The sequence below is a fragment of the Haliotis rufescens genome, unplaced genomic scaffold (genome assembly GCF_023055435.1).
Source record: "Haliotis rufescens isolate VD_foot unplaced genomic scaffold, xgHalRufe1.0.p SCAF_18, whole genome shotgun sequence".
NCBI lineage: Eukaryota > Metazoa > Mollusca > Gastropoda > Lepetellida > Haliotidae > Haliotis > Haliotis rufescens.
In genome coordinates, this window is record NW_025963868.1 from 13,387,469 (window position 1) to 13,401,319 (window position 13,851).

At 40.2% G+C, this 13,851-nt stretch overlaps 1 protein-coding gene across 5 annotated transcripts; it reads right to left on the reverse strand.

Moving 5' to 3' along the window:
• Positions 1–32: 32 nt before the first annotated feature.
• On the reverse strand, positions 33–10,465 carry LOC124121869. Of its 5 annotated transcripts, XM_046484946.2 has the most exons (11): positions 9,869–10,461; positions 8,054–8,407; positions 7,719–7,835; positions 7,105–7,212; positions 5,950–6,001; positions 4,708–4,751; positions 4,457–4,534; positions 2,791–2,842; positions 1,541–1,584; positions 1,290–1,367; positions 33–850 (listed from the first exon to the last, which is right to left on the reverse strand). In XM_046484946.2, exons 6-11 carry the CDS (start codon positions 4,709–4,711, stop codon positions 744–746), a joined length of 363 nt encoding a protein of 120 aa, XP_046340902.2. In that variant the 5' UTR covers positions 4,712–4,751; positions 5,950–6,001; positions 7,105–7,212; positions 7,719–7,835; positions 8,054–8,407; positions 9,869–10,461; the 3' UTR covers positions 33–743. The 5 variants fall into 5 exon arrangements, 4 of the variants coding, with proteins under 4 accessions (XP_046340902.2, XP_048254218.1, XP_048254217.1 ...); XM_048398261.1 differs by lacking the exons at positions 7,719–7,835; positions 8,054–8,407; positions 9,869–10,461 and having other exon boundaries at positions 7,105–7,501; XM_048398260.1 differs by lacking the exons at positions 7,105–7,212; positions 7,719–7,835; positions 8,054–8,407; positions 9,869–10,461 and having other exon boundaries at positions 5,950–6,408.
• Positions 10,466–13,851: the final 3,386 nt, after the last annotated feature.

Sequence of the window (13,851 nt, forward strand, 5' to 3'; positions counted from 1 at the left end):
AAAAACCCCACAAGGCGGGGAAAGTGTGGATTTGGGGGTGACAGGGTCAGGAAGATATGGTTTGGGGTGTTACAGAATGGGGAAGGTGTGGTTTTGGGTGTGGCAGAATGGGAAAGGTGTGTTTTGGGAGGTGACAGGGCTAGGAAGGTGTGGTTTGGGGTGTGACAGAACGGGGAAGATGTGGTTGGGGTGTGACAGGATGAGGAAGGTGTGGTTTGGGGTGTGACAGGATGAGTCAGGTGTGACTTTGATGTTACAGGGTGGGGAAGGTGTGGCTTGGGATGTGACAGAATTGGGAAGGTATGGATTTAGGTGTGACAGGATGAGGAAAGGGGTGTTTACCGTGTGTCTGTGTGGAAGGGGTGTGACAGGGGGCGTAAGGCTATGTTTAGACCTGTATATGTATGGGCAAGGGGTGTGATAGGGGGCGGAAAGGGATGTTTAGAGTGTGTTAGGGGTGTGACAGAAGAGAATGTTGTATTTGTAGCAATATTCCAACAATATCACGGCATGGGTCACCAGGAATTGGCGTCACGTATTGCAGACATGTTAGGAATCGAACCCGGACCTTCAACATGACAAGCGACGGCTAATCCACTGTACCCCACAAGAGGTATTATACATACACAGTTCCAAAGTTAAAATGATGTTAATGAATGAATAACTGCAAGTTGTATCTTATATATTTAGACTTGGAACACTTTTATTGTCAACTAAAATAAAAACAAATATATATTATATATTTATAATTCTTCAGCCAGATCATTTCCAGGGATAGGACTGACGATAACAGGAACAGTGGGCGGTTCTGGTATATCTTTCTGAACTTTGTTCACCTTAGCATGGATATCTGAACAGAGATTGAGGGTATTATGTTAGAGTAATTATTTGTTTGTTTGTTGTTTAGGGTCGCACTCAGTAATATTACACCCATATGACGGCGTTCAGTAAATAATCGAGTCTGGACTAGCCAATCAAGTGACTGACATCATGAGCATCGATCTATCATTGGGATCATCGATCTATGCAGGCCAACCGATCCCGTTAGTCACCTCTTAGGGCAAGCATGGGATGCTGAAGACCTGTTCTAACCCGGATCTTGATGGGTCTTATGTTGAGTAGATACAAGTTACGTCACATACAACGGTCCCATGTCCACTCTAAGCCAACTCATGTATTTAACCTGATATACCTGGATAGGTGCGTGCTCCGCAAAAGGTTATGATAACGAAATGTTGTCGTTTCTATGATTAAGTAATTTCCGCACAGAGAAGCTAAATTCTGCGAACCTGTGACCCCAACTGTATTTCCGAGATTGTCGCTGGCCGGACTGACAACTAATGATCTCTGATACAGGTCATTCTCCACTGCAAACAACCGAGATAGTTTCAATATAAACTCACCAATATTTTATTTTATGTTTGCCAAAACCATTTCGTACATGCATCAATATTTATTGGTTTATTTATCCAGTTTACGAATGTATATGCGAGATTATAAATCCTTTTCTGTCAAAAAAGTAATAAAAAAATGTACACACCCATTATATCTTCGTTACTTGAGTCGTTTTGGAAAGCAGAATTTCTGAAAAAAATATGCAGCATTAATACGCATCTGCTGAAGAAATGTGTAAATATCTATTCTCAACAATAACATTCAAGTAGCTTTTTAATTTTGTCAGTTCATGGATTACAAAGATGCTGACACAATGTGCAGATTTGACACGTAATACAAAAGAACATTCTATTGAATGTTTAGAATTCACTTGATTAAATGAAAACTTTGAAATGAAAGTTAAAATTCACACCTTAACTGTCAAATCCAATCTAAAAGGACAAATATGTTTACTCTCTTATCTGGGATCGATGATTACTCCGTGGGTTATCTTGACAATTATAATAGTTGGGTAGCACACCATGCAGACGAAATCAGGAAGAATTCGTTATTTTACAAATACAAATAGAGCCACGTAGCTCTGTAGCTTACCTGAATTATGGACACATACCTTTTATATCTTTTCAATTTTATAATGGTTACATAGGAAAAACTTATTTCTGCAACATTGCCGATGGTTGAGTGTCAATCATGGTTTCTTAAACAAACTTAACATTTCTTTTGTCATTATTATTCACACATATTATAGTTCCAGCTTACAGCGCCTTGTGGATCTTGAGAATGTCCAAATAAATCTCAAGCATTGTCACAAGCTTGCATTACCACTAGTCCGCCTGTATCTAGCTAAAGCGCATCAGACCAGAAGGTATCGCTCTTGACAAACGCGAGAGTAGTTTCATCAACCCAAGTAGATCGCGAAGTCGTCCAGTGTTCAAATCCCAACTTGACGATTTCGACCAGTGCGCTGTTCGCCAATTTGTATATAATTGGTATGTAGTGCGAAGCAACTGCCAACTCTAGATAGTATATATGACATGATGAAAACTGATTTTAATTATGAGGGTTTTAAAGGAAGCTTACGGTTATCAATAAAACATATGGGATTTCGATGGTGTAAAACGCAGTCAAATCGCAGGGTGTTAATGGAACGGAAAGATATTGTTGCAAACCGCATGCAGTACTAACGTGTAATAAAAAAAAACCGAGATGAGAACCGGCCAATTATTTGATGAAACTATTCTATTTTCACAGCGCTTCAAATGTTGTTATCTATGTTGTTAGATCACAACTCAACTTATCCTAGCTGACCAGTAGTAGTTTAAACTTGGGTGAAAGTGGATAGGGTGTTGACGATAACGCCGAGTCTGGAATTCGCAATAATGGTAAAACACTCACCTGAGTCCGTTCTCAGTGGTTGGTGGATGCCGATTCTCCTTCACGATGTGTGCTTAAGAAATGTACGAAGACAAACATTATCCTTGAATTATTATTGATATACAGTTTAAAAACGTACATAATTCACCTTCGTCTGATACTCAGTGTGTATAGCTGTTAAGCGGTTGAAACTGTTTTACAATATACCACACTCCGGCGCAGTGGTGACTTAGCATAACACCCCTGCCACCATCTTCCCGAGGCAAGAGAGTTAACTGACTATAAAAGTCCGGTTTCCACCCTTGCCGAACTAGGCTGGTTTATAGGGTTACATTTTGGCTGGACTAACGAGTCTTCGCATAGTCCAATCAAAATCGCGAACCGAAATCGAAATCCGGTTCGTAAAACGTCGTGCACTTTTCGGTCGATTGCAGGATTTGCAAAGCATGTGCACTACCAACTCGTTGTCAGCAGATATTTTCCAAATCCTATTATGTTTTTAATCAAGGTGCTCATGTGCTTTTATGCATTTCGCGATGTAAGACCCGTTTTATCACAATGTAGATATTGATTATCGATCAGATCGTCCTGACTGGGCGCCACCATTTTGTGTAAAGCAAATGCAAGTGCAAGAGGTGAAATCTGATTGGTCCATATGAGAGGCTTAGAAGGGTCATAACTGGTAATAGTCACTGGTGGCGCTACGATCGAGCCCAGTAATTACAGCCAAGTTCGGCAAGGGTGGAAACTGGACTTTTAAGGTCAGTTAACTCTCTTGCCTCGGGAAGATGCACTGCCAGGCTAATTTGCATATCACGTGACCGGACTTTTCTCTTGTTTGTATAGAAACGCGCTTTTCAGAAATCAGAATATTCATGACATATTCATGACAATATTCATGTAGAGATCAAACAGACGGACCAATTGTTGGTATCATCAAGGGTTAAGGTTGAACGTTGTCGCTCATTAGGATGCATAACAATTGTCACAGTCTTGAATAGAAAAGCGGCAAATTTCCATCTTTCTAATATCCTAATAAATACACTATCTTCGTCGATTTTTATTGTCTTTTCTACCCCAAAATGTAGTGCCACAAGTAGTTTGATGATTACAGTGACCGCAAAAAGGGCGGTTTGTGACCTGTGATTTCATAATAACATATTATAATGTAAAATTTCACGACAATCACTGAGTACTTTTCTATAAATATTAGCTTCACCTTGGCGTAGATATCTGAACAGAGATTGAGAGTATTATGTAAGAGTAATTATTTGTTTGTTTGTTGTTTACGGTCGCACTCAGTAATATTACACCCATATGACGGCGTTCAGTAAATAATCGAGTCTGGACTAGCCAATCAATTGACTGACAGCATGAGCATCGATCTTTGCAATTGGGATCATCGATCTATGCAGGTCAGCGAGCCTGACCAACCGATCCCGTTAGTCACCTCTAAGGGCAAGCATGGGATGCTGAAGACCTGTTCTAACCCGGATCTTGACGGGACTTATGTTGAGTAGATACAAGTTACGTCACATACACTGGCCCCATGTCCACTGTAGGCCAACTCATGTATTTAACGTGATATACCTGGATAGGTGCGTGCTCCGCAAAAGGTTATGAAAACGAAATGTTGTCGTTTCTATGATTAAGTAATTTCCGCACAGAGCAGCTAAATTCTGCGAACCTGTGACCCCATCTGTATTTCCGAGATTGTCGCTGGCCGGACTGACAACTGACGATCTCTGATACAGGTCATTCTCCACTGCAAACAACCGAGATTAGTTTCAATATAAACTCACCAATATTTTTTTTTTTATGTTTGCCAAAACCACTTCGTGCATGCATCAATATTTATTGGTTTATTTATCCAGTTTACGAATGTATATGCGAGATTATAAATCATTTTGTCAAAAAAGTAATACAAAAATTACACACCCATTATATCTTCGTTACTTGAGTCGTTTTGGAAAGCTGAATTTCTGAAAGAAATATGCAACATTAATATGTATCTGCTGAAGAAATGTGTAAATATCTATTCTCAACAATAACATTCAAATAGCTTTTTAATTTTGTCAGTTCATGGATTACAAAGATGCTGACACAATGTGCAGATTTGACACGTAATACAAAAGAACATTCTATTGAATGTTTAGAATTCACTTGATTAAATGAAAACTTTGAAATGAAACTCTCTTATCTGGGATCGATGATTACTCCGTGGGTAATCTTGACAATTATAATAGTTGGGTAGCACACCATGCAGACGAAATCAGGGAGAATTCGTTATTATACAAATATAAATAGAGCCACGTGGCTCTGTAGCTTACCCGAATTATGGACACAAACTTATTTCTGCAACATTGCAACAGCGCCTTGTGGGTCTTGAGAATGTACAAATAAATCTCAAGCATTGTCACAAGCTTGCATTATCACTGGTCTGTCCGTATCTAGGAACAGTGCATCAGACCAGATCAACCCAAGTAGATCGCGAAGTCGTCCAGTGTTCAAATCCAGAATTGACGATTTCGACCAGGGCGCTGTTCGCTAATTTGTATATAATTGGTATGTAGTGCGAAGCAACTGCCAACTCTAGATAGTATATATGACATGATGAAAACTGATTTTAATTATGAGGGATTTTTAGGAAGCTTACGGTTATCAATAAAACATATGGGATTTCGATGGTGTAAAACGCAGTCAAATCGCAGGGTGTTAATGGAAGGGAAAGATATTGTTGCAAACCGCATACAGTACTTACGAGTAATAAAAAAATACCGAAATGAGAACCGGCCAATCATCTTTATTTATTGATGAAACTATTCTATTTTCACAGCGCTTCAATTGTTGCAGATTTGGTGTTCCGTTTTCACAGTAATCGGGTACCTGACATCAGCACCACTATTATGTGCTATCGAACTCGCCACTAGAACTAGTTTTTAGCCGAGACAGGACACGCACATATCCATCGTACTACTTGTCGCGGACCACCCGCTACCCCTTCCTTCACAATGGTACGCCCCAGTGGGCTGACCTCATACATAGTCATATAGGGTTAATTGTCAGATCACATCTCAACTTATCCTAGCTGACCAGTAGTAGTTTAAACTTGGGTGAAAGTGGATAGGGTGTTGACAATAACGCCGAGTCTGGAATTCGCAATAATGGTAAAACACTCACCTGAGTCCGTTCTCAGTGGTTGATGGATGCCGATTCTCCTTCACGCTGGGTGCTTAAGAAATGTACGAAGACAAACATTATCCTTGAATTATTATTTCAAAACGTACACGATTCATGATCATCACCTTCGTTTGATACTCAGTGTGTATAGCTGTTTAGCGGAAGGAACTGTTGTTACTATATACAACACTCCGGCGCAGTGATGACTCAGCAAAACACCACTGCCACAGGCTAATTTGCATATCACGTGACCAGACTTTTCTCTTGTTTGTAAACAAACGCGCCTTATTTCGGAAATCAGAATGGAACGGACGAATGCAAGTACATATTATTTTGCATAGTTATATAAATATGCTACTACAACTGCGACAGTGAGTTGCATGACAATGCATATTTGCACATCAAAAGTGACTGTATCGCTAGCTCTCCGAAGGGCTTCGATGACAGCACGTGAAGCAACCAATGATATTTTCTCAATGAATGTCAACAATATTATGACATATTTTTATCTAGATATGTAGACTTGTCAAAAATGAGACAGATAGAAAACATATGCAATATCTTAAAGACTGTGAAAGGTGTGACGAATCGTCACATGGCGCTGGCCTTTGGCAGAGGTACTGTGCTGGTCGCATGGAACTCTAGGTGACAATATACAAGTAGAGATTAAAGAGAAGGACCAATTGTTGGTATCGAAAGTACGTAGCACAGCAAATTCGTAATCCAACATAACGTTGGTAAATTAAACAAGCTTCGCAAGGTTTTGTTACATCGCGGGTTTAAATGGAACGTTGTCGCTCATTAGGATGGATAACATGTGTCAAACTCTCTGTTATCCCAATAAATACACTATCTTCGTCGATTTTTATTGTCTTTTCTGTCCTAACTGCATTGCCACAAGTAGTTTGAAGATTACAGTGACCGCCACATGGCGTTTTGTGACCTGTGATTTCATAATTACATATTATAATGTAGAATTTTACGACAATCACTGAGTACTTTTCTATAAATATTAGCTTTCGCGAAGATACGGCGGTCAAATTATCTTTTTTTAATCAGAGGTGTTTTTTTTGTGAAACCTTCGATTGACCAATCAGAATTGATTAATTTCAATTTTGCATAATTTGTTTCATGGATAGACTTGATAGACGATACCGTTACAGGTGCGATGCCTCCTTCTCCTGACACACACGACTCAGAGGATGAAGACCATGATGAAGACACCTCCCCCTCCTAGGCCTCCTCCAGCCGCAGCGTAAACAACTTGATAATAATACAACAAAACAACATTTTCAACATACATAAATTTTGAAATCTATCAACTTTAAGTAATTTTTCAAGCAGGATGTGTTTGTTGATCAACTGTTGAATCGTTTTCTCAATGTATTTATCGTTTCCCTAATACTAATATCCAAATTATATTTTTTAAATCTTAAATTTACATACATGATGTTGATTTTATTTTCGTAAAGAATCTTTCATGATTACCTTTATATCACACTGTACTATATATACACAACTTGATAATAAAATACAGAACATCACATGACGTTATGTTTAAAATAATTAACTATAGGATACCTTCTTTTTATGTTCGCTTGTATCATCTTTTGCCTTTGTGTTTAGAATTCTACGGGTGTTCGAATAGTCATTTTCGTTTTACCAGAATCAATGGAATAGTATTGTGCAGTGCCAATACACTCAAAATTCGTTAATGTGTATTTTTGAAATGTTGTTAACAAAGTTCTAGACATGGCAGATCATGTTACTGTTTTGTGTATCTGTACTGTTGTTGTCCACATCAGAGGGCCCGAACGCTGTTGACGACGTTGACGACGTTGACGATCCATATGTCCAGGTACTTGTACGTCCTACACTCGTTACATCTTGAAAACAAGACAAGGTTGCTGGATAACTCAAAGTAAATAGTGGTTAACATAGCAAAATATTTGATTACAATCGATGACATTAAATATAATAATCGTGAAGGAAGAAATCCAGGCCTGACAAATGAGAAAACAAACTAATGAATGTCACAGTGATGTCACTCACTATTATTGATAAACAAGGTGGCAGCATGTGAAAACAAACAATGAACACTTACAGATAGTTAGTCTGTTACTATTTGGTCTTGTAACCTGTGGAGTGCCAGTCACAGCATTATCCTCACAATACCACACAGATCCATTGTCTATCTTTGAGTTTATTGTGAGAGTCACATTGTGTTGAAGGTTGTCACAGCTAACTGTGACACGATCTGTCATGGACTTGATTGGAGAAGAGCTTGGTTTCCCCAGTGAGCACGTTTCTTTTGCTCCCTCGGCATTGGTAGTGAAAGCTTCATTGTCATCCAGATACCACTTCATACCACTGATACCACGACTTCTATTGGTGCATACCAGGGTGAAGAGGCCGCCATCTGTTGCGGTGGGTGGAGAACTGAAGAGATGCAAGGAACCTGCAATACAGAACGTCCTCAAACACCTGACGATGATGATAAAGGGGAAAATGAAACAACAATAAGTGAATGATACCAGTTTACTACGGGAACGTACTCAATGGTCAAGTGTGCCTATTATGTTAGATAAGGTTTATGATACTCATTTCAAACTAATATGTCTTAAAACTTAAAATTTCCAAATTGTATGAGATATTAGCTTCAAGTAATAGCTGTATGATGAGAATAATTTGTCAAACATTCATTCACTCAGCGGGCGGGTGGGTAGACTTGTGGTTAAAGCGTTCGTTCGTCACGCCGAAGACCCGGGCTCGATTCCCGACATGGGTACAATGTGTGAAGCCCTTTTCTGGTGTCCCCCGCCGTCAAATTGCTGGAATATTGCTAAAAGCGGCGTTAAACGTCACTCACTCACTCACTCATTCACTCAACTAGTCATACTGCGTACGAGTCTCCCAATAGCGATTTGAGGGAGTATGTCTCACTCCTCTTGCAGTGCCTGGCCGCCAAGTTCAGCTATCGTGGTCGGCGACCTACGACACGTCTCCCTGTCATGTCCCAGGCGTGTTCAATGGGGGAACGCTTGGTGCTCCCAGCTGGACATGGCATTCTGTCGACGTTGTGCTAGCGCTGGTGGTGGTGAGAATTGACTATTTGTGCACGGTGAGCACGGGCCTTGTCGTCCTGAAAGACGAAACTTCGACCCACAGGCCTGCAAACGGGACAACATAGTGTCAGTATGTTGTCCCAATAGTACTGTCCTGTGACCCTTCCTTGCACAATATGGAGTGGGTTTTCGTCATCGTGACGCCACTCCACGCCATAACCGATGTACCACCAAATCTGGGATGAGGTCCTAGATAGACAAGGGCTTGATTCGACCACGACCACGACCACGCCTATCAAAGAAGTGCTAAGTGAATCGGGACTCATCTGAAAACATGACTCGAAAACAGCGACTAATACCCAAGTTTCGACGTTGTGGACACCATTGACGTCTGTTGGGAAAATGGCGATTTGAAAGGTGCAACACAACACTTGCAAATTATCGGATGTGCTTTTGTGTTAAATTGTACAGCCAAAAACGTTGTTGCACAGGATGTTTGTCGCCAACACTTTGTTCTGATACGGGGTATCAAATATAACATATATATTTCATGATACTCTTGTGACGGGTATATAGCCTGTTGGAAGAATGAGAGTGTGGTGTGGGGTGGGGTGTATGGGAGACAGCTATAAATACACAATCGTATAGCTTCTGTTTTGGGCTGGACCCATGACGTGAGAAACGAAATCACACAAAAGATTAGCAGAATAACTAGCTTTCCTTCTTCTCGTGATCAGTTCATTGTTTACTAATGAAATGTAAACATTCCCCAAAAGTAATTTAAACCTAACACAATAACTGTGGTGGGATTATGTTGTAAATAAACAAAGGAAAGGAACTAAAGTGACACTCACCTCCTTTGCAATGAGCAGTGAAAGTACAGAGCAGTATAATTATCAGCAGGTTTTCCATCTTCTCAAACGTTCGCTTTTTGAAGGCACCAGTTCGAAACATTGTCGTAACACATTGAAGTTATAGGATCAGTTTGAACCGACTGAGGTAGTTACACACTTATTGCTGTTGCCAGGTATCCTCCCAACACCCAATACGTCTCGCATTCCAACAACGAAAATCGTGAGGTCAGTCAAAATATTGATCCAGTGATAATTCCAGGGAGAAACACATCGGAAAAGAAAACATAAACACAGCTTGATTTTGTTGTCACACTTATCTCCCTTTGAATCATCAGTTGGTCAAGAGCCGTCTACTTCACAGTCATGCTCCCATGGTCTGTTCACAACACATATCACAGGCTTTTGATATTGACTCTCTCAATAAGACGTCATATTTCTCAGATGGGGGTTTGTGCATTTCAACACTCTTCGTTCAGTAGGTGCAGTCCGCATCTAGATTCACACACTCGTTCACAGCAGGAACTAGAATCGGGATCCTTTTTCTTTTGTTAGATAACGTAACTCACGGAAACATGACTCTATTCTTAGAGCACTTTGCAGAGTAAAGTGGATATTCTCGATAACAGGATCTTACAACCAGGAACTAATGTGTCAGTGAAACTTGCTTGACAAATAGAGAAAGTGTGTATTACGATAACCAGGCATGTTGTTCATCAATGTAAGAGAGTCAATGATAACTTATCGTTAACTGCCGGATAGTTTTCCTCGTAGTCAGTTTACATAACATAACACTTCGCTACATGGCATTTTACTGAGGACTGTTTTCCTTTATTCTCGTCTAAAATTTGCTGAAACTGTTGCAGTTTACATCCCTGTCTGATCCGTGAAGATACTGATACAGAGATTAAGGCGCGGGGACAGAGGGGGTTGGGTGGCATGTGCATGTAGCATGCCAGTTGTCAGTGCTTCCGGAGTGCCTGGTCAATCATGATTATTGACAGGCCGCCGTTTTATAGTTGGAATAATGCCGGCGTTAATTAACTACAAACAAAGCTTAAATTTATTTTGAGCATAACACATATGAAAATATCCGTATATTCCTCATCTCTAATTAATAACTTCTTTATCTACTGGTTAATCAAATAAATATGTTTGTTTTTTGTAATTGTTAAAACATCTTTTCCATTCTCGTCAACATATTAACCTAGTTATTTCAACGATAATACAGAACGTGGTAAGATGAGCGCCCACGATAATTTTATGAATTTTAACAGAATGAAAATCCTCTGCAACATGTACACATAACGCTTTATGTCCATCAATCCATCACCGGTTTAGTAGTTCACAATGAGGATTGGTCCCCATGTTAACTAGGCTTAAGTATACTTTCCAAAGCATTATTGCATTTTCGAAAATAACAGTTGATTACAGAAACACAGAGAGGCAACGTACACGTCCGACCATGTCCCAGACGTGCTCTGTGGGGGAATGGTCAGTACTCATGACTGGCCATTCCATTCTGGTGATGCTTTGCTGCTATAGTCAGTTATTCACGGTGGGAACGAGCGTTCCCGACAAAACTTGGACAAGCATAGCCCGCAAACGGCACAACTACTGGCGCAAGTACTTTGGTTGTTTCGGTTGTACTTCCAGTGACTCTTTCAATGACAAAATGCTGTGGCGTTCTGGATGTCCGGGTGATCCTGCCCCATATCATTATAGACCAACCCCCAAATCTGTCACGTCGCCTTACGTTGACGTTCGCTAGCGCTTGACGTTCATTAGGACGCCTCCAGAAACGCCCACGACTATCCAGCAAGTACAGATTGAATCTGGACTCATCTGAAAACATTACACGAGACACTCGCCGACTCACCACGTTGTTATCCTCGTACAGCATTTGTGTCGGGCAAGCATATGCAGATTTGTTAACGGTGGTACAACACGTGGTCGAGGAGCATGTACATTAGATTTTTGGTATCTGCAGAAACCTGTCCCAAAGTCTACAAATCACAGACTGAGACACGTTGAACATCATGACCACCTCTCGCTGAGTTCTAATAGTTTGGAATCTAATCATCCCTGCATGTTCATATGGGAGGCACGGTTGGCCCAGTCGTCTAACGCGCCGCGATTCGCTGTGCAGAGTTGCGTCCCTTGGGCATGCCAGAAACCTATGATTGTGGGTTCGATTCGCGGTTCGCCTCGATTATGTTTCTAGGTTTGTCAGCACCATACCCGTGCTCGTGGGTTTCACCGAAGTGGTTAACGTCTGAGACCTGCATCACTTCGGGCTTTCCTCCCACATTAAGCTGCCACGCCGTGATATAAATGTAAAAAGCGGCGTTAAACAAAACTCACTCACTCAATCCCTCATATTAACATTAACACATTTGATACGTTATCCACCTCATATACTGCGTTATGCGTCAATCAACCTTTTTCCTTTATACTATTGTTAACACACATTTATTCAAAATTGATCCAACTAACATAGTTAAAATATTCTGTATTCAGAATGGGTTATTCAGAATGAGTTATTGAACGTTCAACACAAGTTTCATCAATCTAGTTGTGACAGACTTAAGCTGTTTCCCAGACTACATTTTTGAAGTGAGCTGGTCATTCAGGACACAAAGATTTCACATGTAAATATGACTTAATGCCATGATTCAGATAAACAGATACCTCATTTTGTGTTAGGATTGTAGTTGAATGTGGAGACATGTCTTTTGTCATCCCCCACGTTTCAAAATTGCACGGATTAACTTATGATTTACCTCAGATGTCTATGACCATGTTAGACTAATGGTTAACATTGTTGGAAGACTATTGACCAGTATAAACAACACGAGGTTAAAACTGTGGTTCGAATTACAAAACTTCTTACAAAATGTCTAAAGCTCAATCCGGATTCCGAGAAGAATACTCGACAACTTACATGTCAACTTTAACAGCTGTACTTCACAAATGCTAAGGTAACAACCTAGGACAGTTTTATTGCATTTTGTGTGCATCTTGTGGACATTTATGGTAATATTAAGAAATAGACGATGAGTGGGATTTGTTTAATAACACCAAAAGCCATGCATTATGATGGGAGTATAGCACTAGGGAAGGATGCTCTTCCCGTATAACCAAAAAGAGGTGGAATATGTATTATAATATGTTGCTTTCCGTAACAGGAAGTAATATTCATCAATAGAGTATCTGTTAGTTTTCGAGTGTGTATGGACATCGTACAGGAAATCATTACGCATGTGCCATTGTTTCAGCTCTGTTTCAATTGTGAAACCATCATCAAGTCATATCCGTGTATGATATGATTTGAAGTGATAAAATTTAATGAGAAATGTTTCAACCTTAATCTATACAATTCATGCTAACAACACGCTCAGCAGGAAACTAAACATGAGTGTAGGAAAATATCACTCAAGACGGGTAATTTCTGAATTTCTTGAAAGTCGGCTCATCCTATCTATTGAATGTAACATAGTTAAAAAGTGTGTTATCTTCCTTCTGTACGCCACACACCTTACACTCCTTTTATACCTATGCATGCACCATGTGCATCGTAAACGCCATATACTTAAAACACTGTGTACATCTTATATAAGATAGAGTAGAATAGGTCTTCAGCAACCCATGTTTGACGTAAAAGGCGACTATGCTTGTCGTAGGAGGCGACTAACGGGATCGGGTGGTCAGGCTCGCTGACTTGGTTGATGCATGTCATCGATCCCAATTGCGTGGATGGATGCTCATGATATCAATCACTGGATTGTCGGGCCCAGACTAAATTATTTACAGACATATAACTGGAATATTGCTGAGTGCGGCGTTAAACAACAAACCAACCAATATATATACACATACATCGTGGGGGCAGGGGTTGCCCAGTCGCAAAAGGCGCTGTAATTCGTAGTGAACGTTAGAAACAAATGATCGCAGGTTCGAATCCCGGTTCGTCCCGATTGTATTTC

What these genes read in the sequence shown, in the direction of transcription:
- LOC124121869 (XM_048398259.1), bottom strand. Translation starts at nt 9,968, where the DNA reads ATGTTTCGAACTGGTGCCTTCAAAAAGCGAACGTTTGAGAAGATGGAA. An exon ending in TAGTAACAGACTAACTATCT is followed by an intron (nt 7,836 to 8,053) that starts GTAAGTGTTCAT and finishes CTTGTTTTCAAG; the next exon opens with ATGTAACGAGTGTAGGACGT. An exon ending in CAGTACAGATACACAAAACA is followed by an intron (nt 7,213 to 7,718) that starts GTAACATGATCT and finishes ATTATTATCAAG; the next exon opens with TTGTTTACGCTGCGGCTGGA.